At 37.4% G+C, this 18,492-nt stretch overlaps 1 protein-coding gene across 19 annotated transcripts in view; it reads right to left on the bottom strand.

Moving 5' to 3' along the window:
- Window positions 1–263: 263 nt before the first annotated feature.
- Window positions 264–18,492, bottom strand: part of ESRRG (estrogen related receptor gamma) — a 542,942-nt gene continuing 524,713 nt past the window's right edge. For all 19 annotated transcript variants that reach the window (XM_084624445.1, XM_084624444.1, XM_084624440.1 and 16 more), the window contains 2 exons: window positions 16,610–16,879; window positions 264–2,932 (listed from right to left, as the gene is read on the bottom strand). In XM_084624445.1, the coding sequence (XP_084480571.1) occupies window positions 2,688–2,932; window positions 16,610–16,879 (515 nt within the window). In that variant the 3' untranslated portion in view covers window positions 264–2,687. The remainder of the gene's footprint in view (window positions 2,933–16,609; window positions 16,880–18,492) is intronic.

Below are 18,492 nucleotides of genomic sequence, written 5' to 3'. Positions count from 1 at the left end.
GCAGTTCTTTTAGCCATATTTCAGTTAAAGTTTTTACAGTCTTGAGATACTTGTTCTTTTGCAGCTCTAAAAAAATGACTAAAAATGAAAACTCATGTTTGCACCGTGTGCCTTTAACACATCTCCATTTTTTGTGTGTTTTGTATTTTTAGTTGATTGGCTTTTGACCCTGAAGCCCAAGTTCTTTAATGTGATACAGCAAAAACAACATTTATATTATATATTTATATATATATATATACTGTAATTGAACAGTAGTAACTTAAACCCTGCACAAACTATCTGGAAAATAAACTTTTTTATTTTTGCACTCTTACATATATAAATAATCTTATAGAATCAGCACCTTTTTTCCCAGGAGTTGTGGGTTTTTTTGTTTTGTTTTTTTTTGTCATTTTTAAAAGGGATGTGCCAATTTCTGAACTCCTATCACAGCTATAAATTTCAAGTTATTGACCATCTGAATGAATTGCTAATGATGATTTATCTAGAATCACACTACAGTCACTTCTCTACTGAGAAAACACAATCTACAATATAGTCCCATATAGCTAATGATAGATACACAGTATTTTCTAGCACAAGGCTGATGCACCGTCAGCCTACTGTATTCGTTTAAAGCACACAAAGTAGCAATAGTTTTGGAAACTTGTCCGCACCAAAAAAGTTTTGCAACAACACAGAGAGAGTTAATACAACATCTGAGAGATGATTGAATAAAAGCTATATTTACAGCATTTAAAAATTAGACTTATCTATAATCTTGAAATATTCAAAGTTTTATTTCTAAGCTATACATTGGTATTCTATAATAAACTATTACAGAAATTATCCCTTGCTTTGAAAATATTATGATTTCAATGTGTATCTGTTCATAATGAGTACTTGTTTGGAGTTTCGATCTCTTAATTATTACTAGGAAGAACCTTATTACCAGTAAGGAATAGAATATAGTACTGTAATCTCCTGAGGAATTGTACATCCAATATTGTCTCTAATTCTACCCTGTGTCTATAAGCACACACCACAAGAATCCAAACACCACAAGAAGAACAAGACAACAGTCTTTGAATGCAACATAAAAATTCAGAAAAGCACAGCAAACATGAAACACTGAAAAGCTGAACTACATTTCTTTTGTTTGTTAGGATTACAATTTTAATTACATCTGTGTACATAGAATAAGGATGTTCACATAGTACAGGGAGCAGCTACTAACACTGGTACATTGGTATAGCATTGGATGGAGGTTATTGTTTATTGGTTATTTAGCGACTGTAGTTTTCTGGGGGCATCTAATTGGCTTATACATTAGATTACACCTCTTAACAGTCTTGGAACTGACTGACTTTCATGCTGTGACAATACTGGTTGAAAAGCACATATATTGATTTAGCTACTTGTTAAAAATTGCAATTTACAAAATAAAGTCTAAATTAATAAAGTGTAGAAGTGTTAAATTCTTGAATTTGGTCAGAAGTCTACTACTCTGATTTCTTAATTTTGCAAACATTGGCATTTGCCTTATTGCCTCTAAGCTAGTATTGGTTCACAGGTCTTTGTGTGAGAACTTTATAATTTTGCAAGTAACAGGCAGTATCTCATTCATTTACAACTGAATCAGTTAGAAATCACATAGTAACTGTACACTTGTACAGTCACACTCTCCTACCATCTTTATAGATTTGTACTTGACATTAGACTACTCAGATATACTGTAGGTGTAATCTAATCCTTTGTGTCAGTGAACATTTAGTTAGAAACTGGAGCTCATGTTAAGAAACTGGATGTTTTGGACCAGACTGGCACACAACATAAATTGCATCCGTGATAATATGCACCTTCCCTTCAACTATTGCTTTAGTAAGATAAATTCCCACATTAATAAATGGCTGAAAAGTGGTAAAGCTGGTACAAAAAAATCTCCATTAGTAAGAAGAAACAAAACATTTAAAAAAATCTTCCTTCAGGATTCATTTGTCCTTCATTATTGTTCATCATTGTTCAAGCCAGCACAAAAATGCAGTATTTTTCTCTCTCTCTCTTTAGTATTGCATGAATGAATAAAGCTTAAACTATTCCCTGAAAAAGTTACATTGTAGCTAACCTAAGAAATATCTGGAAGACTTGAAAAAACAATTAAGGAATCAAATGGCTGTAACTGATCTAGATGGAAAATGCAATGATAAGAAGCAGCCGATGCATCGTTGCTTAGTTGTCTAATTAGAGACTGCTCCTATGAAATCTAATACTGCATTCAGTCAGTTCATCATGTTGTACTGTACTGCAAGGTATGATGGTTCTTTCTTTGATTCCTTTGTCACTGGGGACATTATAGTTCATAATAAGTTCACTGGCATCCATATTATGGATTTCCATCCTTTGGCAGGCCTGGCTTCCATCTCTCTTCAATTAGAGACCTCTTTTAAAAAGTTCAGCAGCAAAGGGGGAAAAAAAGGAAAAGGAAGAAATAAAAGAACAGAAAAGGAACACAGAGAAAAGGGAAAAGGAAAACTGCATCAGATAGACACAGAAGAAAGAGTTGAAAGCTGCTTCACAGTCTTGCTGCTAAATATCAGTGCAGTCATTTTTTTCCTTAATCAAACACTAAGTTTCTTTGCCATTAGTATCCTGTTTATTTTCCCTTTTTTTCAATGAGCATGATGGGAAGGCCCATGATGCTTTAGTCAGACCTTGGCCTCCAGCATTTCCAAAAAAAGTTTGTGCATGGGGACTTTGCCTTCCAGTTTGATGTTGTAGAAATGCTGCACGGCCTTCGTGGAGGTTTGCCTCAGAAGTGGAAGAGTCATCAGCATCTTGCCAGCTCGGCGTGGGTCTTCCATATGCTGCCCAGCCTCATAATCCTGCAGAGCCTCATGTAAGACATCTTGAAGTTTCTGAACTGCTTCAACATCTTCTATGTGCATTGAGTCTGCAAAACAAAGGAGCAACATCAGTTTTCAGTTTAGGGTGCCAGACTGTTGAATTACAGTGTAACTCCTCTAGACTGTAACTTGCACTGGAATAAGTAACGGTACCATAATTATTGATGGATTTGCATGGATTTACATAGTATTTTCCATATTGTTTTAGGGATAAGCTAGATAATTACCCACTTATTTCTATGTTGACCTTCAGGGGAATATTTGGGTCTCCTTGTGTAATTATACACATGTAATTGCTATCTGTAAAAGTGCTAAGTTTATGTTAACTAAGTTAACTAAAAAAAGTTAAAAACTATCTATGCAACTATATAAATAATTTCATATAGTCATTTTTCTAGCTACACAGACATAATAGTAATGAAAGGGCAGAGCCCCTCTCAGTCACAGCCCGTATTGCTAGGTCTGCAAGAATGGTTCCCTTCAAAAAGCGTGGCACCAATCCATGGCAATCTCCATGGTTACAGACTGAGATGCCATTGATCAGAAAAACAGAGCCATTGGGCTTTCACGCTGGCTGACACAAGGAAGATGTGTGTGTGCATGTGACTTCTTTCTTTCCTCCCTCATGGGCTAGCAAGGAAATTTCCCTCCCAGCCAGTCATCCTTACATAGATTCTAATGAAGTGGTTCTCAAACTGTGGTCTGCACAGCACATATGAGTGGCGTTTGGAGTTGTCCCTGCCTCCTAACACTTACATATCCTGCTAGATGTAGCCTGCCCAGAAAGTTTGGATCCTATAAAGTTACTTCTGCCAATTAATCTTTTAAAAAAATCAACAAAAAAACCAAATGCCTCTCTGCATCTTGCCTGGTTACTCTATATCTGTCTTTGCCAGCTGTTATCAGATTTGAATAGGAGACCTAACCATAACACACAGGAAGAACCAAACTGAACTGCCAAGTGACCTGGAAAGATTTGAGCAGTGGAAGCTGCAGGCAACAAAGGGAGATTCAGTCCAAACAAATGTAAAGCCCCAAACAGCACAGATACAAAACAAGGAGATATAATCAAGAAGCCAAAGCATTGCAACAAAATGGGTGTCTTTTAAATTTATAGTCATAATCCTATGCCTATTTCCTTTAACTATAAATACCGCAGGAAATGTCAGAGATAAATAATGGGAGCTCTGGGGGGGGAAGGTGGTCCATGAAAGAAGTGGTTCAGAGTGGGTAAAGGTGAGAGAACCTGATATGTTATCCTGAGGGCAATGATGGGGATTGGGTACAACATTTGCAATTGATTATCCTTCCCTAGCTCCTAAATTGCCTGGATATTGTTTCTGAGATGAAATTTGTTACATAATAATAATAAAACAATAATTTCCTGTTCTTTTTGTCTATGTTAGCTCTTAGTTGCTTTCTTATATCTTCTAATAGGATTGAAACTTAAGGCAACTCAATACTTAGCACAGGGACCTAATAGCCACTTGTTCTCAGCAGCTGGGAGATGAAGGGGGGAAGAAATATTTTTTCTTCTGTAACATGTATCAACATACCATCACCAGTGGACTGATAGGGGGTATCCCAGATCAATCTCCCAACTCTCTGAGGTAGAATGAGTGGCGTTGCCAGGGCTTCTAACCAGAAGTACGGTAGGCACTTGTGTGCAAGCATTCTTAGATTTTGTGGGGAGACCAGCTGGATCTCCAGGACAGTTGTCAAAGGAAGTGTGGTGAAAGGAAGAGTAGCCATCGGCACTCCCCTCCAGTTACCAACACAAAGATGGGCACACCATCTTAAAAGAGCCTGATAAAATACCACAGCCTTATATAGTATTTATCATGGGGGTTAACTCAATCAAATTGTGGCCTTGCTGCTTATTCAGTTAGCGAATGAACCACATGTAACATTACTGCAGATGGGTGCACACTCAAGGAGATCAGTGATGTTGTGCAAGCTTATAGTAGGGTTGATTGTGGGGTAGTGATTCCATGGCATTATAAGAGCATTTCCTCAAGAGGGAAGGGGGGGACGGATAGCTCAGTGGTTTGAGCATTGGCCTGCTAAACTCAGGGTTGTCAGCTCAATCCTTGAGGGGGCCGTTTGGGAGGATCTGGGGCATAAATTGGGGATCGGTCCTGCTTTGAGCAGGGGGTTGGACTGGATGACCTCCTGAGGTCCCTTCCAACCCTGATATTCTAGGATTAAATCTAAAACCCACTTTCATATCATTGTAGCTCTGATTTTAATTTTTGACTATTTAGCGAAACTCTTTTTTCAGATGGAATGATGACTAAGTGAAACGTCTTCCAGTAGCCAAAATACACTTATATCATTATTTCTTCTGTTATATTAAGCAGTATCACATACCTGATGGCTGACACAGAACCTGATTTGTCAGTTTTATCCGACAGAAGATAACAGTCTATCAGGCTGTGTGCCATGAGTTTAATTTTTGCAACTCTTACCTATCAAAGTAATTTTTGTTGAAGCATGTGGCTCTATTAACTTTAATTGGATTATCTGTTTGAGTAAAGGTTACTCAAGTGAGTAACAATTACAGGATTAGGCCTAGGAACCTGAACTACCATCCTAGAGATAAAATACATATTTCCGACTAATTCATGTTTTCTCAGATAATTTCAGCATGTGGGAAATACACCTCTTACTAAAAAAGACAATGTGAAAAAACCACTACGCACACAGGTATATAAGAGGTTGTCATAAATATAAAGGGAAGGGTAAACCCCTTTGAAATTCCTCCTGGCCAGGGGAAAGCTCCTCTCACCTGTAAAGGGTTAAGAAGCTAAAGGTAACCTCGCTGGCACCTGACCAAAATGACCAATGAGGAGACAAGATACTTTCAAAAGCTGGGAGGAGGGAGAGAAACAAAGGGTCTGGGTCTGTCTGTAGTCGTCTTGGCCAGGGACAGAACAGGAATGGAGTCTTAGAACTTTTAGTAAGTAATCTAGCTAGGTATGTGTTAGATTATGATTTCTTTAAATGGCTGAGAAAAGAATTGTGCTGAATAGAATAACTATTTCTGTCTGTGTATCTTTTTTGTAACTTAAGGTTTTGCCTAGAGGGGTTCTCTAGGTTTTTGAATCTAATTACCCTGTAAGATATCTACCATCCTGATTTTACAGGGGGGATTTCTTTATTTCTATTTACTTCTATTTTTTATTAAAAGTCTTCTTGTAAAACACTGAATGCTTTTTCATTGTTCTCAGATCCAAGGGTTTGGGTCTGTGGTCACCTATGCAAATTGGTGAGGCTTTTTATCCAACATTTCCCAGGAAAGGGGGGGTGCAAGTGTTGGGAGGATTGTTCATTGTTCTTAAGATCCAAGGGTCTGGGTCTGTAGTCACCTAGGCAAATTGGTGAGGCTTTTTACCAAACCTTGTCCAGGAAGTGGGGTGCAAGGTTTTGGGAAGTATTTTGGGGGGAAGGACGCGTCCAAACAGCTCTTCCCCAGTAACCAGTATTAGTTTGGTGGTGGTAGCGGCCAGTCCAAGGATAACGGGTGTAATATTTTGTACCTTGGGGAAGTTTTGACCTAAGCTGGTAAAGATAAGCTTAGGAGGTTTTTCATGCAGGTCCCCACATCTGTACCCTAGAGTTCAGAGTGGGGGAGGAACCTTGACAGAGGTTAACAAAGAAAGGTTCATGTTCCATCTTGAAAGAAAGCTGCAAACTGAAAAAAAAAAAGTTATAGCTCTTGCTCTGAAACAGACAATTATAGACAAGTTTGGATCATTTAGCACATTTTACTGATTCTGATGACAGTTTACGTGTTAGTGACATATAATGGAATCCTATGGGGGTTTTACATGTTTAATAATTCTAGGTCTCAGAGAATACATGCCCTAAGAAGCATGCAGTTAGATATGCTACGCACACACCGCTGAGATACGATACCGTGCACCAAGGTGGTCAGGTCTAAAAAAATAAAAAGGGAAAAACAAAAACAAAGTATATAAAGAAGGGGGTAAGGATTAAAACACTTAAAAAGGAAAATCAGTAAAATTTCAGCACTGTTCCCATCATCCAAATCTGCCCTTTTTGCTACTTTTGTAACAACAACTTCAACTTTCACCTCTTTAGTATTAGTATAGAACTAATTAGTTAATTCTATTTACCTGTGACAATGAAAGGTAAATCATGGAGTATAGAATATAACACAAACACACACACAGGTTCTGATCTTAACTATACCGGTGTAAACACGGAGTACTCTACTGACACGGAGTACTCTACTGAATTCAACATTCATAAACAAACACTTCTTGACCATCCACTGGACTCTATTTAAAGTGATTTCTTTGCAAACATTTACACTGCATTTCAACAGCCAGATTCTCTGCTGTTCCAAGTTTCTAATTACAGATCCCTGATTCTCTGGCTGGGCTTAGGCTATTCCTAATGGAATTTTAGAGCAATGTGGGGGCTGCTCTAAATTCTGCTGGCTAATAACAGTCCCCAAGGAACTGTCCATCAACCATGGATTGCTAAATCACAGTGTGTGCAGACTATGCCCCACCATGCCCTCACTAGGGCTATGCTTAGAAGCTGGTGTAGGAGCTGGGTATTCTGGCTGTGTGCCAGCTGAGAGCTCTTCCATGTCAGAGAAATTCAGCTTGCCAAATCTATCTGTTCTCCAGCCTCTCTGTGCCATTAGAGGAGCAAAAGGAGGCCATAACATTCTAGAAATTGGCACTAAATGTTTGCCAATTTCTACCCTCTGCAAAATTGTCCAGATTATTCATAACTGGGTAGATTTTTGTTTTATGCAGCAGATGTGAAGTTTGAATTTTCAAAGGGATGTGTGGCAGTCTGCATAGATATATGGATTTGGAATATTTTCCTCAGAAGAGTGGAAGACTTTCATTGAAATCAGTGGTGATCCTGCAGATCTGTAACAGTGTAGCTCAGATTAAATTCTGGCCATATGACTTTACGAATGCTTGCTGCCTGTACATTTTTTCCCTCACACTGAATTTGATTATGAGAAGGAAAAAAAAAACACAGACAGAAAAAATGAAGGTGGAAAGCGAATCAGAATCTGTGACATGACATAGCTGTTACACCCCAGGTTCTCAAACTTCTTCACAGTGCAGACTACAATGTAAGAGAGGGATTGTCTTGTGGCTCCCCTCCTTTCCCATCGATGATCATACAGCATCCCTGGGGTATACAGAGCAATTGCTTACATGGAAAAGTAATAGTAGCAATGTATTTTTTGCTGTCTTTTAAATCAATTTGGCAGTGGGAAACAAAGTGACCAGCCAACTCTCCAAAGGGCCACCTGCGTGTACTCTGTAGGCAGCCAGTGGTTCATGGGCCAGAGTTTGGGCAGCTGCACCTTGGGAGACATATAAGTATGTCACAGGAAATGAGGTGAGAACAAATAGCAGAGATATTTTCACAAACAGCTATTAAGATTTCTATAAAGGCTTTGATTTAGCTTGAAAGATTTTAAAATGATTTAATTGAATTACTATAATTTAACTTCCCATTTAGAGAAAAGATTCAAAATGATTTCAGTTTTACTCATCCGAGAGTCTGCTAACACTTAAATGCAAATTCACTAAATCTGTGCTTTTTAATTAGACCATGATTCAGCTGGCAGACTGCTCAGGAAAGTATTAATCTCGACTAAGATCCTTCTTCATGTTCCAGCCTTGCAGTTTGGCTCTATGTCTCATTCCGGGTATTAAATGAATGTAGATCTTAATCAGGCTGGCATTTGTTTCTGGAAATAAGGAAAATGGTCTGGAATGTTGCACTGGCCCCCCAAAAGTAAAAAGAAATAGCTTCACTAAATATAAAGTGGCAGATACAGAAACTACAACTGAATCCAGAAAAGATTAATGTATCGTTGACAAATCCTGTCTATGTGAGTGTGATGATGAGGTCAATAAGAATTATTATAATTTAAGGGAACACAGAGGCTATGTAGACACCCAGAAAGGCTTAATATATCAGATAACATAATAAATAGTTCGATGTTAAATATAAACATTTTAAATGCTCTACCTGTGCCAGGAAAGTGAACCTGTGAAAATAAGATTAGAAAAATCATTTTCCTAGTAGACCCCCCTTGGACATATTACAATTGCCATTCCAAAGGGAAATGGTAGAAATCAACACCCAGGTGTGAAATCCTTTCAAACCAGTGCCTAGATTTAACAATTAAATTAAACAGGGACATGAGGATGTGTTGTCATTCAGAAGTATGCAGATTTTGATATTAAATGACCTGCAAAAAAGCAGCACAGATTGGTGAGGTTGAAGATTTCTACAGCCAGGCACGGGAACTCATTATCAAACTATGTCAAACACTATGTTCTGCTCAGAGCAAGGGATTTCAGCACTGAAGTGGTGAAAGTGGTTGTTGATCAGAGTGTTGCAATGAAATAAGGTAAAATCAACAAATTAGGACATCGACTCATTGAGCTCTGCTTTGAGAATCATCTTATCCTTGCAAATGCTTTGTTTCCCCGTCACAGCAAGGGAAAATACAATTGGACCTCTTTTGATCAGCTCCACAGAAACCTGATTGATTAGATCATTGTGCAGAAAAGAGAGAAAACTAGATCTCTCATCTGAGAAAAACACTACAAAGTCCAGATACCAACTCAGATTACCATCTACCTTGTTTAAAATTCAGAGTTCATCTCAAATGCAGAAAACAAACATCTGGCCACCCAGGAATAATCCGGGACACACCACAGAGCATGGAAACTAGCAAATGTTTGGCATGAACCTAAAATGACGGGAAAGAGACCACTCTAAAATGGTACTTTGTACTGTTTATGTATTTAATATCACTAGGAAGAAACATGGAAGAGATGAAACACATGGACCTCAAATGAAGCATTTCTGCATTTAAAAAAAACAGAGTCAATCTAAAGCAAGAAAACAGTAGCATGAATAAAGCAACATTAAAGGGATTATGCAGCAGTGATCAGAAACATTCAGATGCTCACAAGATATGATACAGAAGAAAACATCAACAACTACGGGGAGAAACTTGACTGAAAGCAACCACCGGGCTATCCTGATGGTTCTGTATAACTAAGTAATTCACAAGTCAAAAATGGATACAATCAAGTTCAGCAGTTGTAAGATCCTGACAGAATTTGATGAGATCAAGAACAAGTAGAACAGTAATTATAGTGCTTTTAATGCAACTCTAGACAGCATAATCTAAATTTGGATTATGTCTCAAATAAAATGAATTTGGTGGCTTGATTCTCTTCTCTAACTGAAATTAATGAACCAAAACAATATTGCACAGATCTCCACCATTTGCAGTATCTACCGAGGGGTGCGCTGTTCTGAAACGGAAAAATTACTGCATGTTGGGATTGAGATGCATGACAGAGTTGCACAGGGAAACTTGCAAACTTTGCAAAGTGTTTGCGCGCTGCATTATCTATATTTCATTTAATGAGTACTGCAACTCAGAAAAAGGTAATATAGCCCCCAAAATGTAAAAAAATAAAGATTTTTTAGAAGTTGAAAGAGATTCTTTATAACCATGAAACAAACTGTATTCCTGGTTTATCTGGTGTCTGCTGATAAAAATCTTCATCATTAAGACTTCTGGAAAGCACTTGAACACGTGCTTCAGCCCATCCTTATTAGGACTTAAACCTGTGCTTAATTTTGAGTATGTGATAAAGCATCCTTCCTGAATAAAGATGATTTCCTGAGTCTCAGGCCTGAGGCTGGATATGGGAATGTAGACAAGCAGAATACTTGGTTTGAAGATAGGATTGTATCTGATAATAACATTGGGAAGCAGAACTTCTCAGCCAGAATATACAAGGGAAATTAAAGAGAAACAAATAAAGAAGTTCTGGTACCCCAAGAAGGACAGCTAGGGCAAGTATAACAAACGGAGAGAAAACAGAATTTCAATCAACACAGAGGGAATGCACTGATCTGGTCTACTTTCAAGTAGAGACATGAAAGCTGAATCCTTAAAACGGTTTACATGCGGCCCAGATAGAGCTGACTCAGGCTTGTGGGCTTCAGGCTCCATGGCTGAATAATTGCTGTGTAGACTTCTAGGCTTGGGCTGGAGCCCAGGTTCTGGGATCTGGAACTTCTACACAGCAAAGTTTAACCCCACAGCCCACGTCCCATGAGCCCAAGTCAGTTGACCTGGGCCAGCCGCAGCAGGGTTTTTATCCCCATATAGATGTACCCTTGATGTACGGTAGAGAGAATATTTTAAAGGTGGTGACAGTGTAACACACAGACTGTAAAAATGAATTCAAGAAATACTTTAATTCATGGTGTCATGAAAAAACAGTAAGTTTGGGATTAAAATAAATTTTAAAAAGGAGGTAAATTGTCTTTTCTTTTACCTACATTCTAAAAGGAAGCACAGGGTCAGGACAATGAATAAGCAGACGGGACATCTACCAAGGAGAGGTACAAAGTGTCTGGAGAAGGGGAGATTGCAAGACTGAGTAATAGGACAAGATATCAAAAAAAGACAAATTTGCATGAATGACATCAAGGGTCCTGTTCTTCCGCTGCAGGATACAGGTAATGGCTGTAATAACCAATGAGAGTTCTTGTGCTCTGCAGTAGAAAAATCGGGTGAACATAAGCATTTCTATTTCTGCTACTGTGGTTAATATAGCTTGGCAGAGGAATCATAGTCTCTTTCAGTGAAGGCACTGGACTGGGAGTAAGGAACTTGGGGTTCCATTCCCAGTGCTGCCACAGGATTGGGCAAGCCACTTCACCTCTTTGTACCTCAGTTTCCTAATCTGTAAAACGGGGATAATGCCTGCCTACTTCATAATGATATGAGGAAAAACTCATTAACACACGAGAGGTGCTCGGACACTAGACTGAAGTGCCAGAGAAAAGTCTATTAAATAATAAAATTCTAACAAATGGTGGCAAACATACACATCTCTACAAATTGTGAATGACACCTAGATGACAACATGGAAAATGAACTGGAGGCAGAAAAGGCATTCATGTATCAGGAAACGCTTACAATACTAGCAATTTCCAATATGTTTTTTAAAGTGGTGTCCCACATATTTTGCTATTTATATAAGCAAAAGAAATACTAGTATAGTAACAATGACATCAATACAGATTTTATATGTAATCTACAAACTAATTTCAATGCTAATGGAAATAATAATACAATGGACAAAATACAACTATAAAAGATGGCTTCACTAGAAATTAGATATAGTCTGCTTCAGTATACCATATAGCTACAGTCAAAATTGGGCCTAAAATAAGATATAGATTCCATGGAATAGGAAATTTATATTGTTCTTCCAATTAACATTTACATAGGAACACTATTTAACACTAACAAGCCTCTGGTCAGAGTATGTAATTTAGGTGAAGGTAAAGTTTGACAAATTAAATCCTAGATATGAGCCAAATTTGCCACTGGCATAAGTGGGTGTGTAACTTCATTCATATCAATATTTGTCTGTCTTATGATGTATAACAGACTCCTTGATTCTCTCTCTCTCTCTCTCTTTTGGGATGGGGGGTATTAAAAGAGCTCTTCTTTAGGGCTAGATCAAGTAGGAGAACACTGGTCATAATGGGGAGCAGGAAAGGTCCCTCAGCTGCCTCTGAAATGGAGCAACTATGCACCCAGTGCTGAGATGTACGGGCAAATTTTCAATAGTGCTCAGATTTTTCAGGGCTCAACTCCCATTTAGGCACCTAAATAAGGGCCAGCTTTTCAATCCCGCTGAACTCTTGAAAAGCTGGTCACTTCCTTTGGTGCTTAAATGGGAGCTGAGCTATTCTGGAAAAGTCTGACCCCACTGTGGATGCTGAGCTTTTCTGAAAATTCTGGCCTGAAGGTACAGTCTAGTTGAGGTTGTTACTGATTAAGCAATTCCAAAAAACTGCTCTCCTGGATCTCTCTATTTGGTATTAATCAATACACAAAAGCACATCATGCTACCATAAAGCATGTGTGTGTGTGTGTGTGTGCACAAGTAAATCTGTGTATATGCACTCACACACACACTGTGCAAACATTTCACCTCTCCTAACATCTGAGAAACTAATTGGAACATGAATATTTTGGAAAATGTTCACAGTAGTTTTTCTGTGTGAGTAAACAAAGTGCTCACTGGTGCCAGATTGATTCCACTGAGCAGTGTACAGTTGAACACATGGAATTTTCTTGCAGTCATTTTGAGGTACCTGTCTGTCTTTATGTGTGCTTGTAAGGAAGGAAGGGAACAGTGATATTGATAGGACAACCATTAATAGTAAGTCTCTTCTCTGGTATTAAAGCATAAAGAGTGCATTAATTATTATTGAATCAAGCCAGATGTTTAAAACTAAGCTGTTAATTTAGATGAATGTCATATCAAGCACTGCAGGTCAAAAAAGAATTACTGAAATCATGACTGTACACAGGGCTGAACTGTGTGTACAAAATGTGAAAACATTTATGCTGTTATGTAGATAAACTATAGACTCTTCCCAGACTTTAAATGCATTCTGTTTTTACCAATACCTATAAAAGATTGTTCTTTAAATGAGAATTACAGACTTAGTATGATGTCTAGAAAATTATAGAAGCAGAACTACAATGGTCATCATTCCAAAGTGAAAACTTGCTAATAGTTACCACACAGTGCTACCTGAAATACAAAATTTCCCCTCTGTTCTTAGTATAGGAAATAATGGTGGTATCTTAGATACCATTCTACAGAAACTGATGGAAAATGGTGAAATTTTAATGGTATCAATGGCATACACTGTAGGAGAACTTAATATTGAAAGATTTGGTATTTTATGACACTTAGATTTGTCAGTCCACAGAAAGAGCTTGTGGTATTTATTAAAAACAGAGTCCAATCAAGGTTAAGAAAATCCACAATTTCTTTTTTCTGCCTCTGAATACCAGCAATGAAAATGGTATGACATTGACTCATAAATCACTAAATACAGATACTATGTCAGAAACCCCTTATTGTCTATTATTTACATTAGAGTTAACATGGGATTCTTTTTAGACAAGATAGATCAGCCAGAAACATATGAAATCTGTAAGATTCCTTGTGGTACTTGATCTTTTTTCCCTACAGATATATAATATGAGTCCATTAATGTTAAGTTGGGAGAACAAATATCTGAATAACACTAGAATTGCTTGAAGAAAGAAGATGTGACAACAACAAAATGTATTTAAAACCAAATTACTACATGATTATTCTTATAATTGCATTTCACTCTAGGATATCTACTATAGTTGCATTTACATTAATCAAGGTCATGGTTACATAAAACTGAACTACTCTGTTTTGTCTAGGAAAAAGCTTATACTGTACTTTTAGTAGAATTTGCAATCGAAACACTAAGGGTTTGATTTTCTGTAATGACTTGTAATTTTGTAAGTATAATTCACACCTACAAATTAGTGAGATAGTAATTGGTAGAAGTTTGACATCTAACTACCTGAGTTGCATGTGCAACCTACTAAAACTTAGAGGTTGGTCTGACCTTTTCCAGAAAATTATACTCGAAGAATCCAATCCTGAATTCCTGCTCAGATAAAACTCCTGCTTACGTCAATGTGTGTTTTGCTTAAGTAAAAACTTCAGTGGGACTACTCATGTGCTAAAGAGCGTGTAGGATCAACAGTTTGGTCCTTAGTAACTAAAATGTCTAGTGCTAACAATATAAATACCCTGTTTACACAAAGCCAAGTTGGTGTTAGGTGGCTGATATGCATTTTAAATCCTTTTCACAATAGTTTAGTTTCAAGTCACCATATAATTTTATTAAAATATGGGGAGGAAATGATTTCATTTAAACTTGCCTTGAATTTTAATACACTGCACTATATTTATTCACATTATCCTGGATGTAATTCCCATTGAAGTTGATGGGAATTGCAGTAACATAAGCTACAGATGAATTTGGTCCACTATATGTAGCATGTATAACTACACGTTTTTGATGCTATCTTACGCAGCTATCCATCATGCCTTTTTTACTGAATAACCTATAGAATTGTTTCTTAATCAAACAGGCTTAGAATTATAAAATAGCAAAAATAAATAAAATAATAAAACTTCTCAATTTAGACCCCTACATGAGCATAACTTTGGTGTTCTGCACCTGGAATAAAATCTTGGGGGATACCTTTCCTATAGCTGTGAAGTGTTTTGACCTCTATCTTCAGCTTGCTCTAAAATAAATCATCTTCCAAACAAAAAGAGACTTTGATCATTGAATGGCACACCAGAACCATTCTGTGTAGGTTAAATAAAAAGGACACATACAAATGATGAAGATTCAATAAGGGGATGGAGGATATTTTACAAAGAAACAAATGGTGTTTTGGTTTTGCATTTTTTGAATTATATTTCCGATTAAAAATGGAAAATGCTAAATACCATTACAAAGACAAATAGGAAAGTACAACTTCATTGTTGAAAACAATTTCCCTCCTATCAATCTGAGGATTCATGCATCAATATAGTAGATGAACTGTTAATTACAAAATCAATTAAAAAATTATTTCTAAAAACAGTCACGCGTCCTGACTCTCAGGGGGGCAATTTGGGCAGAAGGTCTCATCTCACTAGGACCGCGCCAAATCACAAGGCGTCATCCACAAGTAAGCAAAAGCAATCTGGTTTTTCATTTTTCAGCGCGGCTGAGCCCAGCCTGAGATTGATCGTCACATATGGCCCCAGAAAACAAACTGTCAATACCTTGAATGCTGCAGAATTTGAACAAATAGCCGTCCGCCCATTCAAGCCACTCATTGCATCCCATTTAACAGATTTTATTGACAGTTTCCTTCTTGTAATTAAAGGGAAAACTACTGGCCAGCAACCAAGATAAAGTTCAAAGATAGGGTCAAAACAAAAGCAGATGGAGGGGCACGGTGTGACTGTCAATGGTACATAGCATCAGAGCACGTTATTGACACACAGGTATCTAATGATCGGCACGTCATTAAAGAGGGATCTATCCTGAACTTTATGCAAATGATAAAAGGGACTTAAGACCATAATAAAGCATTAGGGAGAGACAAAAGGAAAAACAACAAAGCACAAACGATTTTTACTTATCAGACACTGTTCACTGCTTCAGCACTTTTACATTCAAATTTAGAGAAAAAAATACTTTCTGTAATTCTTAACCCCTTCTGCACAGGTAATATCTTTTAGTGAAACTTTACCATAATAATAGAGGATTCATATGGTAAAGTGTAGCCCTAAGATGAAACAGAGATTTCCCCCCCTGCAACCAACTCTGGGTTCACCATACCAATACATTTAATAGCTGTATTCAAGGAAATCATATAATGCATATAGTCATGCATCCATCCATTCTATTCAGTTTAAGTGAAATGATTAGTCTTATCTGGATTATGAAATGGATTTAGTAGAATAACGTCTATATTCATTTGAAAGGATCTCTGCTTGTGTAATACCTTCCAAATTATCCAGTGTATTATTCTTTACTGCATTAGGAATATGTTCCACAATGACTTAAAACTATAAAGAACTTCCTTAATTTGAACTACCTTGTTTATAGCCTTTCCATATAATAGCCACAAAAACTGAAGGTCCGATTAAGAATTACTTATTCCTAAACATTCTTTAGAACAACCATGCAGAAGACATATGGGAAGGAAAAAAGTGACATGAAAAAAAATGTAGCAACCATCATGACAAACTGCCAACCTGAATTAGCAAGCGCTATAGCTTTGAGGGTGACAAACTCTTCTTTCTCCAACTTCATGCTCTTGTATTTCTTTACCAGCTGCAGGATGGCATTGTTGAGGTCAAGAAGGCCTGCTAATTTGGACTGGTCTTCATCCATAATATAATCTTCAGCATAGACAAGCTCATCCTCAAAAGAAAGTGATCGGTACACTACGCCCAGGATCAAAATCTCCATCCAAGCACTCTGCAGAAGGCTCATCTGGTCAGCCAGAGACAAAGTGGAGAATCCTAAACAGCAAAAAAGGGGCAGGGGAAAAATATTAACTAGGTTCAAATGCACCATAACTCTGCATTCCAACTTTCCCTTTTTGTTTTGTTTTTATGTAAGTTATGAATCGATATATATGGATTCCACTCTCCCCCTCTGCAAGATCAATCAGCATACAATTAAAGGGTTTCTAATCAAGGTAAAAGTTAGAAGCAAGCCTGAATTTGTATGCATTTTCTGTAGATGTATTAATTCTGAGGAGGTATAACGACAACATAAAATGGCTTGCACTTTTTCTTCTCAGTAGAAACATTCTAAAATCTAATGCTATGAGGCTCTGATCTGATGGCATCTAACAAGTTAGAGAATAAAAAACCTAGGTTCAAAGCGCTTTTATTAGCAGAAGCTTAGTTCTGTTCATCACTGCTGTAAGGAGAATGAACTAATGTCTTCAGAGGCCCCCTTTAAACCAAGGAGCATGTTTTCAAAAAAAACTTTTTTAAGAGGAAAGATTTTATGCCTTAATAGAATTAAGGTGATTATCACAATGAGCAAAGAGCGCTTTGAACTTCAACCTCAGCAGAAAGAGAAGTAAGGCCTATCCTCTTCAGAAAAGACGCTAATTACTTCTGTAATGGCTTCTGCCTCTACTACGGTTGCTGAAATAACAGGATGGCACATTAAAGTGCCAAGTGAATAGCAATCACACCATCATTTCTGAGAGGGAGAGAGAAAATTTAATAATGTCTCTTAATGAATTTAAGTTTTGCCTTCTTTTTTTGTCCTGCTCTCTTTCCTAATAGGATCACTAAGGGCAAAAATCTTTACTGCCTTACCTTTTCAACTTCTTGTTTACGGTAGCTGTTCATTTATTATATCAAACTGCTAATATCCCCAATCACATTAGGAGCTAGAGAACAATATGGGAGAGGAAATGATTTCCTGGCCTGTTGGTGAAATGTACTAGTTTGCCAGTTGGCACCATCAACCACAAGTACTTAATAAAATCATCAAAGGGGATTAGTCAAGCTTTTCTTAAGGGGGTCTTAGGACATGTCTGAAGCTTCCATATACTTGTTTATGGAACTGCTTACATGTTCTTTGACAGGGTTCCTGCTGCAAGAACAGTCTTTTTGTCATTTGACTCTACTTAAATACATTTCCCTCCTGTTTTGAAAGTCGGATTTACATTCCAGTAAGAATATAGCATAAACCGGCGAATTTACACAGGCGTCCGCTACATATTAGCAACAAACCTACTATGTTTTTTTATTAATCCATCTAAAGCAGCAAGAATCCATAAAAACGGAAACACAAAACTGGCTGCTCTCGCTCTCTCTCTCTGGTTTTCATTTTCTCATACAGTCTTTTGTGCCCCGTGATAGAACTGTAGTTCCCTGCCTTCAAAACAAATCCAACAAAAAGTAAGCAAACAAGAAGAACCTTGAAGAGGTAAAAAAGGAGAATAACGTATCTGTGATTAAAATAAATAAGATGGAAAGGGAAAGGAAATAATCATCTGAAAAGTCATAAGGAGGAATGTATGCTTTCAATTAGCTTTCATGTTTCTGTTCCTTTCCCTCCTCTCAAGAACCAGTTTTTCTGCAGTAGCAGATGGACAGAGAATGTAGCC

The sequence above is a fragment of the Lepidochelys olivacea genome (genome assembly GCF_965140295.1).
Source record: "Lepidochelys olivacea isolate rLepOli2 genome assembly, chromosome: 3".
Lineage (NCBI taxonomy): Eukaryota > Metazoa > Chordata > Testudines > Cheloniidae > Lepidochelys > Lepidochelys olivacea.
The sequence above is the reverse complement of the archived record's forward strand: the minus strand, read 5'-3'. Positions and strand labels throughout refer to the sequence as shown.